General features: G+C 35.2%; 1 protein-coding gene across 3 annotated transcripts in view; it reads right to left on the reverse strand.

Moving 5' to 3' along the window:
- klu (zinc finger protein klumpfuss) overlaps positions 1-15,955 on the reverse strand; it is a 29,391-nt gene extending 13,436 nt beyond the window's left edge. Inside the window, exon 1 of one of the 3 annotated variants that reach the window (XM_089097970.1) lies at positions 15,845-15,955. Coding sequence is in view for 1 of the 3 variants with exons in the window: in XM_089097969.1 (XP_088954095.1) it covers positions 15,867-15,873 (7 nt within the window). In the remaining 2 variants the exon portion in view is untranslated. The remainder of the gene's footprint in view (positions 1-15,844) is intronic. The other 2 variants (XM_089097971.1, XM_089097969.1) reach the window with 2 other exon arrangements.
- Positions 15,956-18,988: the final 3,033 nt, after the last annotated feature.

An 18,988-nucleotide genomic window follows, 5' to 3' on the forward strand; every position in this document is an offset into this window, starting at 1 on the left:
ATATATATATATATATATATATATATATATATATATATATATATATATGCGCGCGCGCGCGCGCGCGCGCGCGCGCGCGCGCGCGCGCGCGCGCGCGCGCGCGCGCGCGCGCGCGCGCGCGCAGAGAGAGAGAGAGAGATGTGTGTGTGTGTGTGTGTGCGCGCGCGCGACGCGCGCTGCGCGCAGCGACGCGCGCGCTGCTGACGCGACGCGCGGGCGCGGGGGCGCGCGCGCGCGCGCGCGCGCGCGCGCGCGCGCGCGCGCGCGCGCGCGCGCGCGCGCGCGCGCGCGCGCGCGCGCGCGCGCGCGCGCGCGCGCGCGCGCGCGCGCGCGCGCGCGCGCGCGCGCGCGCGCGCGCATATATATATATATAAAAAAAAAAAAAAAAAAAAAAAAAAAAAAAAAAAAAAAAAAAAAAAAAAAAAAAATATATGATATGGTATATGATGTTATGATTGGTTTGATCTTTTGTTTTATTGTTTTATCTTTTGTTCTTTTTTTAAGTTGTAATGTTTTAAATTGATTTTGTTCTTAACAGCTGAAAATGTAGTTTTTTTTACGGGTGAAATATTTGTCGAGATTGTTGACTTTCCTTTCTGCTGGCCATGGAACCGTTGTTTGCTTCTTTTTTTCTTGATATTTGTCTCTCTTTGTATTAACATCAATCTATCTTTTTTTTTTCTTTGATGCCTATCGCATAAGGCCAGCTACGTCGAACGCAAATGTTATAAACTACTCAAATGAACAATTTAGCGAGTCAAAAAAAGTCTTTGACAGTATACAAAATAGCAAAAGAGTTGCGATTTCGTGCCTTAAAATTTAAGCCAAAAACTTGGAGATGCATCGTAGTATTGTCAACTTTTTCCGAAAATGCTGTCACAAGAGCTGATAAATGGACAGGAATTGTTTGACAGGAACTTTTAAACTGTACAAATAATAAAAAACCTATTTCTCAGTTATTCTCAAACTTTGTATTCCCCAACAGCTGACATGGACATTGAACATGGGTTTTTGGGGTGGCAGGAGGGGTGAGTCAAAGCATGAAACAAATTGAATTTTTAGGCCAAACTTGCTCCCTGTTAAGGGAAAGTCCTTGGGCGTAATATCAAGGAATATTTTACCCTTACCTATAGCCCTCCTCACTAGTTTTACAGGTATTTCAAATGGTATATAATTTCTCAGGTCCCCTTTCCTTCCCAGTAGATCGAACTATAAATATAAAAGCATTTTGCAACGGTTAAAAATTTAGTTAAGACAGAGAACTCAATAAGATGAAAATGCCTGCATTTTTATTGGTTCATCCTCATTGCATACTCTTTTGAGCATATTATACCATTTATATACCTTTTTTATATAGTAGGCTACTTACTTCTATCCGGCTTAGATGGCTGACTGTGGTGCTGTATTATAAATACGACTATTCTGAACTTTTGGAAAATAGCAGCATATGTTTTTCAAATGTGATTTTTATGCCTTTTTCCTTTATGGTACAGAGTCTTTTGTTCTCTTTTGTGTTGTCTACTTTTTGTATTTTGTTGTTGTTAGTTGTTAATTCTTTTTCTTAAAGTGCCAAGGAGTTTAAAATAGAAGCATTTTTTACCCCCATCTGGACCCATTTTAGGTCTATTCTTACCTGCAAACCGTGATTCTATCAGGTTTTTTTTTTAGCAGTTTCAAATTGCAAAGTTCATAGAACAGCCTCACATTTTTGTCGGTGTTGCCACATTAAACCGTGAATATAAATTGGCTTAACTAATTAGTTATATTTGACAACGCTCCCTTCCAAAAAAAGTCAAACAATAATTATATATTGATTAAACAAAAAAAAAAAGTTTTTTTGCTGAAAGTCAGGAACGACATTAAAACTTAAATCGAACAGGAATTATTCCGTATATGATAGGGGCTGTCCCCTCCTCAATGCCTCGCTCTTTACGCTAAAGTTTTTATTTTTTTAAAAAACAGAGTTGTGAGACAGACTCAAACTTTAGCGTAAAGAGTGAGGCGTTGAGGAGGGGATAGCCTCTTTCATATACGAATAATTTCTATTCGTTTTAGGTTTTAATGTCGCTCCTTACTTTCAGTTAACAAATTTCCTAATTAACGAAAGATTTCCTAATTAACGCTATTATAGAAATAGTATGTACTATCCAAATTCAGCATAATAATAATTTTTTTGAGTATTGAAAAGAGCCTGCAACCCTTTAAGCATAACGTGTAAATAAATTATGCGCCGTTAAAATTTCCATCGTCAAAAACCCTAAACACGAGGTTTACTCTCCCTGTCTTGAAAAAACAAAGAAAACCCCATTTTCGCACGGGTGGCAGTGATGCGTCCTGTTTTTTCGTCATTTGGCGATAAAAAGGTTTTTCTGTTAAAGTGTTTTGATGTTCTTATTCAAAAAACCCTCTTAGATCAAGACGAGCAGGCATAAGTTATATTCTATAAAAAAAAAAAAAAAAAAAAAAAAAAAAAAATCAAAATCCGTTTACAGAGTATAACTTTATTGCATATATAATTAAATTGTTGATTGAGATGAGCGACATTAGCCCAAATATAAATTAATAGAATGATTGCGCACCATGAGCAAACAAGTTGCAGTAAGTTGCAAAAGCCACAATATTTACTCTGGAAAAAAGATAATCCTCACTTTTCTTCTGTTTCTCTTTTAAACATGATAACATGCATAATATGGTGTTTTTCAGCCCCCTTTTAAAATTTAGGTTAAATTTTCATTTTTGAAGAAAACGTTATAAACTAATTGGGTGTAATTGCAGATGTATAAATCATCCGTATATTGCCACTGTCACGTCTAAATATCGCACCAGACATTACTACAGTTCTCAGATAATTCCCCAAAATCGTTTTCTAAGCTGGTTTCAAAGAGAGGATTTTTTTAAATACAAAAGGGTTTTATTAAATAAACAAATTACCAAAAAACCCGAAGTTTATAACCTTGTATTGGTAAACGTCGCCCTTTATAAAACCCTACTTACTCACTCACTACCACCCATCCTTATCTTTTCCCTTTGAGAACAGCTTAAAAACTATTCTTTGGTCATAGGCTAATTCAGAAGTGTGAAAATGTCAGATCGGAAATTTAGGTGCGACAATATGTTGTGTAGGGTTAGAAGCAATGATTTGTTTTTCGTGTCAAGGTTCAATTCTACTTTTCATTACTTTCATCATAATTATTTTTAGTCTATAATATAGTATGTTTTTTGCCTTTTGGTTTGTAACGTATTTTTAAAAGCTTAGATCAATTGGCCATACATTTGACATATACAACCCTCTGACAAGGGAAGGTCGAGAAGGGGAGGATAGTGGGGTTGAAACTTATTTATGCAAATCAAATTACACTTTACCTCGATGACACAGTGCTGTCTTACAATAGCCATGTTGTCCCAGTCCCAGAATTTTTTTTTAATAATTCCGCTAACATCTATGTTCCTGTTAGCTAATACAAAATTGTTAATAGTGAAATTCTCTAGCGGAAATTGTTAGATAAAGTTGTTGATGGATTTGTTGTAAAAATACAACTTGGAAGTGTATGCATTTAATAAATAACCAGCGTCAAGTTTTGTATTTTAAAATTTTTATTGAACATTTATACTTGTTTTGAAGTTTGAGATGTTATTTTAAATCTTTGTTTACTTTTAAAGGGCTCCATTTTTAGAATTTTTCCCAATCAGAAAGTTTCCACGATTTGTTAATACAAAATTTTGTTATTTAACAATGCTGTTTTCATAAACTAGTAGAAAGTTGTCTATGACAATTGGGACGGTGGAAGCAGGCCTAATTTTGTCTTTAAAATTCATTCGAAGTGTTGTTGCCCAATAAAATCTGCAAGTTACGACGATTTTAACACTGCACTATGTCTCCACGCTCGTTTAACCGGCTGAGACATCGCTTTACTCATGGGGCTGTTTCTACCATAGCAAAAGAACGTCTTGAATCAGGTTGAACAGAAAACACACTGCACAGAAAATATCAAGGCTACTGCAGTGTTAACACTGCACTAAATTTACATGACCGTCGACCAAGCATCGGCACCGCTTTGCCCATGTGTCTGTTCCTACCACAGCAATATTGGTGTTGAAGTGGAATGAAGAGAAAAGAAGACGAAGAGAAAAAACAAGGTCCCTGCGGTCATGACACTGCACTTTATTTACATGATTGTTTAACAGGCTTGGATACCGCTTTGCCCATGTGTCTGTTCCTACCACAGCAATATTGGTGTTGAAGTGGAATGAAGAGAAAAGAAGACGAAGAGAAAAAACAAGGTCCCTGCGGTCATGACACTGCACTTTATTTACATGATTGTTTAACAGGCTTGGATACCGCTTTGCCCATGTGTCTGTTCCTACCACAGCAATATTGGTGTTGAAGTGGAATGAAGAGAAAAGAAGACGAAGAGAAAAAAACAAGGTCCCTGCGGTCATGACACTGCACTTTATTTACATGATTGTTTAACAGGCTTGGATACTGCTTTACTCATGTGACTGTTCCTACCACAGCAATATTGGTGTTGAAGTGGAATGAAGAGAAAAGAAGACGAAGAGAAAAAAACAAGGTCCCTGCGGTCATGACACTGCACTTTATTTACATGATTGTTTAACAGGCTTGGATACCGCTTTATCTCATGTGCCTGTTCTCGACAGAGCAAAACACCGTCTTGAATCATATAGAACGGAAAACTTGATGAGCAGAAAATATTAAGGTCACTACAGTGTTATACGCTGCCTTGACCGTTGAACAAGCTTGGGTAGCGCTTTTCTCATGTGTTAGTTCCTGCCATAGTTCTGCACCGTGTTGAACTTGAATGAACAGAAAATATCTAGGTGGCTATATTTTTGACACTACGCTGTATTTACATGACACATTGAACAGAATTGAGCATCGGTTTACTCATGTGTCTGTTCCTACCATAACAAAATATAGCGTCGAACAGGAATAAACAGAAAACTTAATGAACAGAAAATACCATGCTACGACAGCGTTAACACTCTGCTCTACTTATCTGACCGTTGAAAAAATTTGATCAACAATTTACTGATGTGCCTGTTCCTATCATACTAAAACACCGTGGTGAACGGGCTGGAACAGAAAACATAATGAACAGAAAATATTAATATTACTACAGTTTTAGCACCACATTGTATTTACATCGCTGTTTCATAGGTTTCGGTATCACTTTATTTATATGTCTGTTTCTACCACAGCACAAAAAGGGGGTAAACTGGGATATATTCAAATAATTATAATCTACAAGAAAAGGGTTAGAAAAATTACTTCCCTGTAATTCAATCGTAATTATCGTTCTTTAATTTAATTGGTTGATACCTTTCACATATTTTCGCAAGCCAATCGGATTATTTGTTATTTCTGAACAAATAAATAACCCCATATTTTTAAGACCGGTTTGGTTCTTAAGACAATTCTTATATAAAACTTCTTTTCGGTTAAAATTTCTAACATTTTTTATGCTGATCTTAATGTATAACTAAAATATCCCAATCTTTAGAAGAGAAAGCCTTATCCATTCTTAAGCCAAATCAAAAGAAAACCCAGGTTCTTTAATAATGTATCCTAGCTGCACCTCAAGTTTCCGATGCTAAGCGACATATTGAACTGGGACGAACTTTTCCAGTTTCCACCTGACGCCCGTGCCATCCTAGGCCATTCGTATCGAGGTAACCGGCTTCCATTGACGTCACAAAGTTGAAATCAATACGGGAAACTCGTTAGAATACAGCACTTGCAAAAAAGGATAATTTTTTAAAGATTCTGAAATCAGGTCAAGTATGTCTATAAAGCCGAAAAGGAATTGAGAAATATTGAAGTTCCTTGGCTGAAGATGAATTTAGTGCTGTTATGCAGAAAGCATCCAGCATAAAACAGTATCTTCTTCTAGAAAAATCTTCATGTATTATAGCAGTATCCACTCGTTATCTAATCTATAGAAGTTAACTTTGAAAAATAGTTTAAACTAAATAGTGGCCTAGCAAGCATAAAAAGGAATTAATTTTTATGGAGGTCCATTTACGTCAGTGGCCAGGATTCATTTTTTCTTGTTATATAGGGGGGGGGGGGTTAAAGAGCCTTTGCATGAAAAAAGATTGAAAATACGCTGTAAATTTCACATGTGATATTTCAAAGAGCAGAGGCCTTCCTAGGCATGATCCTGCCTCAGAATTTTAACTTCCAAAAATAAAAGGAGCAATTTAAGTTATAATTAAAAAAGAAAATAAAATAGAAATAATAACAAAACTCTGTTCACTAAATTGTTTGGGACAAGTTTGTTAATTGATCACATTTCATCGTTCTTCATGGTTCAGTTATATCGCGCGTAGGAATTTCGAATTCAACAAAACTCATATAGATTCACCTGTTCAGTTTTTGGTGAGTTTGAGAAATGTAAAGTACAAAGGACAAAAAAATCCCCCCCCTGGACCAACGTTTTGATCCATTCATGCCTGAAAGCCGCAATTTTCTAATATTTTCTTTTAGCTGTTTCAAAACTATGAAGTTGGTAAGGCAGTACCACATTTTCGTCAGTGTTGCCACGTTGAACCGTGAAAAAAAATAATCAAAAATAGCTATCCAAATTTGATAAGCATTTTTGTCCATAGCAATTAAATACTATTAATCTGTTGATTCCCAAAGAGTTCTTAAGCTTCAAGGGTAAGTTAACTGTTCTTTAGCCATTTGCTGCTAATCTTTTTTTTTTTTTTTTTTTTTTGGCTGATTTGTGTCCACATTTCTAGATTTGGCTTCCACTACTACCAAAAAGATCATAGCTGCATATTGTATGAATATATAAATATATATATATATATATATATATATATATATATATATATATATATATATATATATATATATATATATATATATATATATATATATATATATATATATATATATATATATATATATATATATATATATATATATATATATATATATATATATTTTTTTATATATATATATATATATATATATATATATATATATATATATATATATATATATATATATATATATATATATTTTTTTATATACTATATATATATATATATATATATATATATATATATATATATATATATATATATATATATATATATATATATATATATATATATATATATATATATATATATATATATATATATATATATATATATTCAAATATATGGCTATATCTGTAAGTTTACGCTTAACCGGGTAAAACGATCAGATTTCATTTTCGTTCTCCTTGGTACTTCAACCTTTTTTTCTGAGAAAAATCGACAATTGAGCAAATATTGTGTTTTTTTTCCTTTATTTTTTTTTTAATCCCGAATAAAAATACTTTGCTTTAATTAGTATCCTTTTGTTGCTAAAAAAAAATTCTGTTAGTTCTACGGAATATATTCTTCACAATTTTATGTTTTAATATAAATGCTAATTATCAAAAGTTTCACTGATAATTAAGACATCATTCATAACTTAAAAAACTAGTATGTAAAGGCGAAATAAAATTGTAGACACAAAACTCCTCTACAATTATAACCTAAAATGGGAAAATTTATAGGTTTATTTTTGTTCTTGGAATTTTTAGTTTTTTTTAGTTTCATGCTCGAAATCAATCAACAATTTTCTTCAATAATGTTACGAATTTACCGAGAAATTCATTAACAATTGTCTTTTATAAATTTCAGTACTGTTGTATTAAAGGGACTCTTTTTATATCTCAAACTCGAGACACGTTGAAAAATCGGTTTTCACGGGATGATACAAGACACCGCTGTAGAGAAATACAATGTATAGCGTGCTTTTAATTGCGTATACGATATTTAAATTGTTGTTTTTGGGGTTTGGGGGGGGGGGAAGGTACCAAGGTTAGGTTAGGTTACGTATTTAATATATGCTATGCTTTGTTCCACCTCCTCTAACGAGCAAATATATAGCCCAAATTCGTTTCTAAACTATTATATATTCATCCTAATTATTTTATTTCATTAGCATTAACCAAACTAGTACTATATAAAAGAGTCCGTTTAGTGCAACAGTACCTAAATTTCTATTGACTCGCGGAAATGCAATTGTTAATTAAGTTCTGGCCAACAATTTTTTTTCCTGCAAGGACAGCGTATACAGGTTTCTTCTTAAAAATATACTTTGAGAAATTTTTCTCGTCAGCCGTTCTGGGTAATAATCCTTTGAAGCAAAATTTTGCTATATTTTAATTAAAAAAAGGGGATAGTTACCTGGAGATTTTCAACAACGTTTCGAATTAACAGAGGAATCCACTAACGATTTTCGGTAACAATTGTCGGTTAGTTCACAGAAACACAGTCTTTGATAAATTTGTTACTAACAACTATTTTGTTGGGATAGTGAAAACAGACTATAAGTCTTCTTTGAGGAATTTTCCCTTTTCAATAGTTTTTTAGCAATAGTCTTTTAAAGCAAAATTTTTCTGTTTTGGACTTTTGAAAAAATTATAAATATTTTCTATGGCCCATTTTTCTTATTCTTGTTAAAAAGTTGAAAGTTTGAAGAAAAGTAAAAAAAAAATATTCTAGTGGCAGGTTTGCGTAAAGCATCTTGGAAGTTTTCTTTTCCCCTCAGAAAAATCAAACATTAAATAAAAATGATATTCTGTAAATATTATGGGTCCTAGAGAAACCTTATTAAATTTTTGCTTTTGAACGAAAAATGGCATTGCATAAGCAATCAATAATAAAACTATTTTTAAATTTAAAACGCCCAAATTTCGAAACGTTGTTGGTACCCCCCTCTGAAATGTTGGTCCAACTCGTAAAAACGTAACATGAATGAATATAAACAAATTTTTGGTGCGTTCTTTAGTCTTTTTTGTACCCCCCCTCCCCCGAAACAAATCCTTTTGTAACCCCCTAACCCAACGAAAACCTAACCTAACCCAACCTAGCCTGACCCAATCTAACCTAAAATAACGTAACCTAAACCCCATCCCTAATGTGCAAATACGTAGTCCAAATTATACAAGTCCAATGTATTGTATAGCCATGAAGCTGGTTTCTTGAGATGTAACCTAGGCGTAATTTTTGAATGTGTTTCCAATAACCGACAAGTACGACGTTTTTAAAAAAAATTATTTTTCTTATATTAACTTGGGACAAGAAAGACTATTCTGGCTATTTTAGAGGTTTCAGCTATATTTTGCCCAAACTATAATTATTGAGCAAAGAAAAAAAAATCGATTATTTATGCTACTCGACTATTTTTTGCATGAATCTATTTGGGGCTAGAAAAACCAATTCAGCTCTTTTATGATTTTCGGCTATGGTATATGGTTATTCTTACTATGGTTATGGTATATGGTTAGGCAAGAAAAAAAATTTAGCCACTTTAGGGTTTGTTTTTAAAGATTCTGCTCAACTAAGTAAGAGTCGTCAGTAGGAAAGTTTACATATCAATTTATATTCATTTTCGTTTATGACTTTTTTTTGTTTACAATGTTCGCAGCTCCATCAACAATGTTTGATATGCCGCTACCCTTGTTAATTTCCTCATTTTATTTTCAGCTTTTATATATTTATTGTACCTTCGCTTGAATGTCTCAAGCTAGGCATTTTCATGGATTAGCTCTGCTGGGAGGCTATTCCATGTGGCGACAGATCGGCGGGCGCAGCTCGTTTTTAGGTATTCCGGATGAGGTGTCAGGGCTGGATACAGGGGGGCTAGACTACTAGAGGGGGCAAGCACCCCATGCGGCACACCTGGGAGTGGCAAAAAGGCTCAAATTTTATTATTCTTTTTGCAAAAATTGTAATATTTACAGTATTGATGCTGCGGCAGAATGCGGCAAAGTCTAAATTTGCCCCTCCCCCCCCTTGAGAAAAAATCTACCTCCGGCTCTGCGGGGTGAACCCTACTCAAGGTAGGACTACGTCTTGACGAGTTGCCCTTAAACGCCTAGTTCAAACTATAAACTAAAGACTTTTAATACAAGATAAGAAAGCCAAGTGATCAATAAAGAAAAAACTTGCGTTTTTAGGCACTCTAATACTGATTTCACGTTTTTCCGCCCAGGCTTCGAAAAATACTTATTATATATATATATATATATATATATATATATATATATATATATATATATATATATATATATATATATATATATATATATATATATATATATATATATATATATATATATATATATATATATATATATATATATATATATGTATATATATTTACATTTTATAGGTATATTTAGTGCTTACTTTTATTCCTTTCTTGAAGCTATTCAAACTAATGTTGAAAAATCATTTATGTATCCTTTACTTTTACAGGCAATAAAGCCTTCTTTGGAGGTAATTATCTTACACAAGTCCAAATACCTGCCGGATAACATAAGGCAAACAAATAAAAAAAATGTAGCGTATACTCTTTGTGATGATCGGAGAAAAAAGTCTGCCCCTTCCCCCAAAATCCTCTTCCTATTACCCCTTCCTCTCCAAAAAACTAAGCTGAAAGTTCCAACTTGATCCCCAAGTCGTGATACAAAACAGGGTGTAATTGCCACAATGTGCATAAGATTCGTAATCATTAGTTAAACCTTCTGGGGGCGTGCAATATGGGTAATGAGACATAGTCAGCTGCCTTTAGACAAAAAAATAAAACAGTGCATGGTATCTTGTGAGCATTCAAAGTTAAGGCCAGGGTGTGTGGTTTCCTTTAAGGTTCAGAAACTCATGGAAGAGAAGCCAAAAACGGGAAAATCCTTGTCTTTTAAATCCTCCCACCCCCACAAAAATTGGTTCTAGGCGAATACCCCCCCCCCAGAAAATACCCTTTCCCCAAAAACTACCACCCCCCCAAAAATACCCCCGTTGAAAATAAGGCTTTCAAATTTGAGAATTTTAGTTGAGTTTTATTTTTTTAATTTCCGTAAGGGATGGAATTGTGGTACTTGTGTATTATGCGCCACTCACTCAAGTTTACGCTGTGTAAAATTTGAGAAAACACCAGTTTTTTGTTAGTTTCTTCGTTACTTTAGAAATAAATTTGCGCTATAGATTTGCACATTAGGGGGGGGGGGGTGAGCATAAAGGGTCTGAGTGCAAAATGTGTTTGGTACAATTATTCTGCATATTAGATAGATAGACAAATAAGTGTATTTTAAAGCCAAATTTACGGCCATGAACACAGTAAAATAACATAAATGTAGTGAATTGGGGGGGGGGGGGAGTTTAACCCCCGAAAAATGCCCTCCCCCACTAAAAATACCCCCCTCCTTCAGAAAGTAAACTCCGCGGAAAATACCCCCTCTTTGGAAAATACCCTCGTGGAAAATACCCTCTCCCCCTGTGGAAAATAAGGTTTCTAAATTTGAAACTTTTATTTGAGTTTTTTTTATAGTTTTGTTGAAAAGTGCTAAGGAACGGGAAAAAGAGGAATTTACACACCAGAAGTGTGTAAAAAAACTTAGAAAAAAACCCGACAAATCCATTTGTGTTGAAAAGGCTCAATATGATTTTCTACAATTTTTGGCAGTAGCGGGTGCCAAATTAAAAAAAAAAATGAAGAAGAAAAACAGTTTAAATGAGAAGTCATTAGAATGAATCCAAAATATATGTTATCAAGGAGTTTAAGACGGTTTGGCTACCCTTTGAGAGGATGGTCGGCTATGGGAACCAACAAATTAGAAATTGTCTAAATTTTTACGGACAAAAGCGGTGTCGAATTCTAGTTTGATTTTCTTATCTTCCAAGTCTAAAACTACCACAGATCCCTATTAATATATAAATGAAACCCAAAACTAACAGAAATTATAATAGATAACCTAGTCAAACTCAAAACGAGCAAAAAGTAAAAGGAGTATGGCTGACAACACCCATGTCTTCTTCAGACCAGAAAATAATTTGCACTTTCCTGAAAAAAAAAAGAAAAAGTGTATTGTCAGTTTGATATACATATTGTGATATCTATTCCTTATAGTCTTAATACTTCTTTATTTGTTGAAGTCAAAAAAGTGAAAACATTTAAACTATATTTTGTTTTCAGTAAAGTGCAAATTACTTTCTGGTCTTGAGGAGGTGTGGGGGTTGTCAGCCGTACTCATGTTAATTGTTGCTATTTTGAGTTTGAATATGTTATTTATTGTTATTTCTGTTCGTTTTAAGTTCAATTTATCTATTTATGGTGATTTGTGGTAGTTTTACGCTTGGAAAATTATTTGAATTTATTTCTACTCATTTTTGGCTTAAAGAGGCCATGGGCACCGGAAAGGGGGAGGGGTCATGGCCCCCCTACAAAATAAATTTTAAATGTTTTCACTTTTTTGACTTTAACAAATAAAGAAGTATTAAGATTATAAGGAATAGATACCAGAATATGTATATCAAACTGACAATACATGGTTTTATATTTCTTTTTTACTGTTAAAAAACTCAAATAAAAGTTTCAAATTTAGAAACCTTAGTTTCCACAGGGGGAGTGGGAGGGTATTTTCCACGGGGATTACTTTCAGAAGGAGGGGAGGGAGTTTTCGTGGGGGAGGGCATTTTGGGGGGTTAAACACCCCCCACCATTCACTATATTCATTTATGTTACTTTACTGTGTTCATTGCCGTATATTTGGCTTCAAAATACACTTATTTGTCTATCTATCTAATATGCAGAATAATTGTACCAAACACATTTTGCATGCAGATCCGTTATTCTTACCCCCCCCCCATGTGCAAATCTATAGCGCAAACTTATTTCTAAAGTGACGAAGAAACTAACAAAAAATCGTTATTCTCGAATTTTATACAGCGTAAACTTGAGTGAGTGGCACATAATACACAAGTATCAAAATTCCATCCCCCTACGGAAATTAAAAATATAAAACTCAAATAAAATTCTCAAATTTGGAAAGCCTTATTTTCCACAGGGGGTATTTTTTTTGGGGGGGGGGATATTTTCTACGGGGGATATTTTCCGGGGGCATTTTCAGGAGGGGGTGTATTTTCCGCGGGGGGGGGGGGTATTTTCCGTGGTGGGTACTTTCCGCGGGGGAATATTTTCCAGGAGGGTTATTTTCCGGGGGGGGGGGGTATTTTCCAGAGGTGTATTCACCGGGGAGGGGGGTAAACGCTGGCCACCATCTCTATAACCAATTTTGAACTAAAATCGTGGTTGGATTTTCAGAGCCACCTCAAGTTAAACCCCCTCCCCTAAATATACCCCTAGGCTAAATTTAACACCAGCTGTTTTGTTGGTCTTTTTTAAAACTTCTGATACAAACAGAAATATAGCTAACGAATATATGTATAAATGAATGAGAATTTGGATAGAACATGAAATAAAATAGAATTCAAATAGATTTGAAATTGTTTGTTGTAAACGAACAAAATCTTTCTTTTTTGCAAGTCTTTCTTTTTCGCCAAGGGCTGAAGTTAAATTTGAATTAACTTTGACAATCTAATTATTGAACATTTTCTGAATGTATTAAAGTAAGAGTTTCGTTATTGTATGGTGTAAGTTGGGGGGCATGGCACCCCCATCCCCCACCCCCTGCAAAAAATTCAGCCTCTCTCTGGTTTTTAAAGAACAGCTTTGTTGGTGGGTAGGCTATTTTCATTAAAATAATATATCTTTTTTTTCTATTTCCACTGGGGAGTTCGAAAAAAGCGACAAATTTATCCTGCCTCCCCCCTAAATTCGCCCCTAGTTTTCATGAACTGACACCACTATGTAATGTTACCTTTAGAGAAGGGCACACACACAGCTTATATTAAACACATAAATTAAACAGTAAAACACAGCATATATTAAATACGTAACCTAACCTAGGTACTCTTTTCCCCCTAAACCCCAAAAATAATAGTTCAAATATTGTAAACGCAGTGACAACCGCAGTTTGCGATACAATTGATCTAATTGCGATCTATTGAAAGATACACGTTTGACTAGTTTTTTTAGCATCTATTTTGCGTGTGTTTACCGCTTTCTTAACCAGAACCTTAAACATATACGACATACAATAACTGACATAAGGAAAAGGTGACCACACTACTTGATTCATTTTTTATGCTCTTTTCAAATATAAGAATCAATTCACTACAAAATGAACCCCCCCCCTGATGGTCCCATACATGGCCCTGATAATGTATTTCTCCATTAAATCAATCTAGTCTTACATTTTCCTCTTACGTTAAACCAATTAGCTTCACAGCCTGGAATTTATTTCCTTCTGCGATTGCGTAATTTCCAAAATCTAATAAAATAAGTCTAAAAATTGGATAATAATGGAAGAGAACATGGTAATCTGATGTATTGAAACTAAAATTTCATATTTAAAGTAAGAATTTCATTGTCTGAGTGTTTTCTTTTAGTTGTATTTCTTCCCTGGGGAATATGTTGGACCATCAGGCGGGGGGGGGGGCTTTGCAATTGGATGAATTATTATATTTAGAAAGGAATCGAACAATGTATTCACCTCGTCCCTATGTCAGTTACGCAATCTTATATATTTTTACTAATTACACTAAATAAGAAATCAAATGCTACCAAGGCCTTATCCAGGGGGTACTGTGTTTGACCCCCCCCCCCGCCCGACAAAAAAAAACAAGAAGACCTAATCATAAAAAAGTAACATCAGCAATTTTTTGATGCGTTATAAAGTTTTATGGTAAAATTCTAGACAAGCTACTTCTTACTGTCTTGGAAAGGCGTTAGAATAAGAAATTGAAGCTTTCAGTAATGAATCGAGGCCAAAAACCTAATCTGGGAAGGTATTGCCAAGCTACTATGTTAACTCTTTTCCGATTTCTAAGTCTTAAAAATCTGCCTAATTGACAGGTCCACACTTACTGGAATTTTGACAAAACAACATTACACCTGAATTTTCAGTTTCTTTTCCTCTGGTTTTAGTTTTGAAAATGCAATTCCTATTATTTGAACAGAATTTTGAGCCATATCATTTTTTCTTTAATTTAGGAAATGTATTGACAGATCTTTGAATCCCTACAAATGGGGATTGACCAAGTTTGTGAATCTGAAAACACTTTTATTGTATTTCATTTAAACAGAAGATCTATTTTGCAAGGTTTCACTTCTAAAACACAAAGATTTTCAACGGTCTTCAAAGGTCAGTGCCCTCTAGACTCTATAGGAAGGAGTAGAGGTAGATTTTATGGTTGGTTTTATGGTAAACATTATGGTAAGACATTTTCCTAAATTTACCCCTTTCTAAAATAGTAAAGAATAGCTCATTTAAAAAAAAGTAGCTCATCAAAGGTAGCTGGAATTTTACGTTTTATCCCCCCCCCCCCGAAGAAAAATGATGGACACGCCCTTGAATAGTAATACTTTTTTGTTTTATAGTGTTTCCTTCAGAAGAGGCGTTCTCTTCCAATGGTTCCCTACAATCAATGGTACTGGTGCATTATGCGGGCACCGCTATATACTGTATGTGGAATGTCAAACGGGAAATGATACAGTTACCCGACAAAACGCGTCAGACGGCTATTTGCAAGACCTAAATTGATTGCAGTGTTGTTTCTCATGGAGTTCGATATTTAAATGATTGTTTTTAGGGGTTTGGGGGGGGGGAGGTACCTAGGTTAAGTTACGTATTTAATATATGCTTTACCCCCCACCCCTCCCTAATGTGCAAATATATAGCCCAAATTTGTTTCTAAACTATTATATATTCATCCCATTTTATTTCATTAGCATTAACCAAATTTGACTTCTTTCGCGGTGCCCACATAATGCACCAGTACCCAATCAATTTGACAAATTCTATTTACCGTTTTATACAATATGGAAGACACGTGGCTCCTCATTAAGTCTAGATACACTACCATAATTACCCACCTTATTACACACTTTTTATTACTTGACATGTATCCAACTGTTTGTCATCGACGGCTAAATAAACACTGATTTTATTTCAAGAAATCCAGATGAGTTATCTCAGGAGTCGCCTTCGTCTCTCGCTCTCAGTTCTTTACTAATTTCAGCCAAAGGTGAGGCACTGAAGATGCCTTGGAGCTTGTCACTAGAGATATTGATGACGTTAGAAGCTCCGCCTACCTTACTAGAAAGCTCCTTAGAAGTTGCTTTCCATAAACGGGATAAACAGTAACGTGTCAGTGGGAGTGATTACGAAACATGACGCAGTAGTATGTACAAACATAGTTAGGGCTAAGGGCGTTCTTTTTTTCCTGGGGAAAGTAAACGAACAAGGCGTTTGACCCTTAAATATATATGTGTTTTAAATAGTTACGGGTTTTTTTTCTTCAGTGTCCAAGCTTAATTTTTGGGGGAGGGGAATTATTGGTAAAGCTAAACAACAAATTATATGGAAATCGTGCGATAACATGGAAAAAGTAGAAGTTACAAAAATAATCATAATTTGGTGGTAATCCGTGCCACTAGGAGTACGTTTTTGCCTAAGCGGTAATCCGTGCCCTACAATAAGCTGGAATTAAAAAAAAAAAAAAAAACACTAAAACAGAACTAATCAAAAAAATCGTAAATAGATGAGTCACTAAAGAAAGTCTATCTTTTGGCTTCTAGAATTGCATTTTTTTTTTTGCGTAAATTGAATCCCTTACAACCAGAGTGTCAATTCAGAGAAATATAGTAGGGGGGGGGGGGGGGGGGTAAATTAATTTTTAAAATCAAGGGGCATTTTTTTTTTTTTTTTTTTTTCAGTGAAAATACGGGGAGAAGTTATTTTTCAATGAAAATACGAAAAAAAGTTTTTTTTTTAATATCTAGAGGGAGGGCTCAAAAAAGCATCGGGGTCAATTGCCACCTCCACCAGCCCCTCCATTTGAAATCCCTTCCTAAAACTAGTTCTCATTTGAATATGATTATGATTGTATTTGGTTGCAGTGATAGCTCCGGAAAATAGCTCTCTCCCCCCTCCGATAGCTCCCCTCCAGGGCTGTACCCCCCCCCCCTTCCTCCACATGCAAAATTAAGCAGATACAGAGAAAGTACAAAATGGGTACCTCAATGTCCTAATGGGTGTGAAATGACGAGATGTCTGACTTTTTAATGAAATTTAATAAGCCTTTTTCAGGAACAAAATTAAAAAAATATGAATGGAATCAAACAGTCCGTCACATTTTCGTCACAACCACTAGAATCCATCACAAACCAGATTAGTTGGCAACGGTCTAGCGTTGCCTATAGTAAGGGGGCATAAGGATTCAATGCATCATTATTATTATTGTTATTATATTTGTATTATATCAGAGGCACTTTATTTATTACGATACCATACGATACGAATTTATTATGTCAAATAACAAGAATTAAAGGAGACACAATATAATTTAAATAATCACTCTTCCTTGTCACTTATTTATTAAAATGAGACACAAAATACTGTCGAAAAGACAATCTGTATCGGTTGGTAGCCACGGGCTTACAAGGCTTGAGTTTATTCTGGTGCTTTGTATTACACTCTGTTCTTCCCGGTTCAGGGAGCAAATCTCGATGCTTGCTTCACTCCAAAAGCTTCTGTCCAAAGGCCATTGTAAGCTGGTGTCGCCTGGCTCCAAGTCTTTCTAAGCCTAGGATTTTAAGGCTTTCATCATAATTCGTGAATTCCGGACCTAATATCACATGGGTAGCTCGATCCTGCCCATTCTAAAGGTCATTTCGTTGCTCTTTACTTAGCCTCGGATGCTACACAGGACAAGCATACTCTAAAATACTTCGAATGCACAGTTTATAAAAATTCAACAGCGAAAAACGACTAAAACCGAATCGCCGAATTGTGACTAGATTACGCAACGTTATATTCGCCTTCTTAATACAATTATTTACATGATCCATCCATGACATTTTTGAGTTAAAAGTCACACCTAAAATTGTCATATTATTTACAATTGGCACATCTATATCATTATATCACTATATCTATATCACATTTATATCATATGGAAGGAGTGGTCGTGGAAATCGATAGTTCTAGTGTCCTTTTTAAAAGTCAAAAGTGATTGAAGCATAACCAGAGCCCCCTCCACATATTTATTGGACCTTTCTATGATGAACCAGATGGTTATATGAAAAATTTCATTCGGTTGTGCTCGGGAAAAAAGGTATATGGTGAGGGGGCTATTTGCCCTCCAATCTGTTTGGTTATTTAAAATTCCACTTAAACTTTTAACTTTTGTTCCAGTGACCCCTCTCCCAATCTTCTAGGAGCCTTGATTTGATACGATAATCCGTGGAGGAAAAAAAAAGAAAAAAAAATCTGCGATCTTTTTGTCAAAAAACAGAAAATTCCAAAATTTTGTAGATGAGAGCTATAAACCTCTACACTGGCGTTCTCTGATCTTCTTGTGGCTAGGGAGAGGGGCAGATGCCTCAAAGGGTGCATTTTAATGCCAAAAGAGTCTTCAGATAAATATAGAATTAGATCTAAGGAAGGGGAGGTGCAGGCAGAAATTGAAAAATAACAGAAGCACATCCAGGATTTTTGTTCGGGGGGAGGGGGTGCTAATTTTTTTTAGTGGGGGGGGGGTACATAAAAAACCTAAAAAAACATACAAAATTTGTTTATGTCCATTTTTGTTACGTTTTTTACGAGTCAAACAAACATTTCGGGGGGGGGGGGGGTTCAAACCGGGTACCCCCCCCCCCCTGGATACGGCCTTGAAAATAATCCCTTTGCATTCCTGGAAATACTTCTGGTCTATGCCATTACTATGAAAGTAAAGAGTAACATTAAACCCGAAAGCGATCAGAATTTATTCCTTATAGGATTGGGCTGCCTCCTACTTATTCCCCAACCCCCCCCCCCTCGTGGTCGCAGAAACTTAGGAAATTGAGAGTTCTAGTCCTCTTTTTAAAGTCGAAGTGATTGGAGACCAACCATCTCCTGTCCAAAAACCGATTTGATGCCTGGTTCTTTTTTTTACCCCTTAGGACATCTAATCAGTATTTTGAGGTTATTTGAGGTTGAGGTTGTTGAGGTATTTTGAGGTTGTGACTGCTCAA

The sequence above is a fragment of the Artemia sp. Qi Xiang Cuo genome, chromosome 12 (assembly GCF_049724085.1).
Source record: "Artemia sp. Qi Xiang Cuo chromosome 12, ASM4972408v1, whole genome shotgun sequence".
In the NCBI taxonomy this organism is placed as follows: Eukaryota; Metazoa; Arthropoda; class Branchiopoda; order Anostraca; family Artemiidae; genus Artemia; species Artemia sp. Qi Xiang Cuo.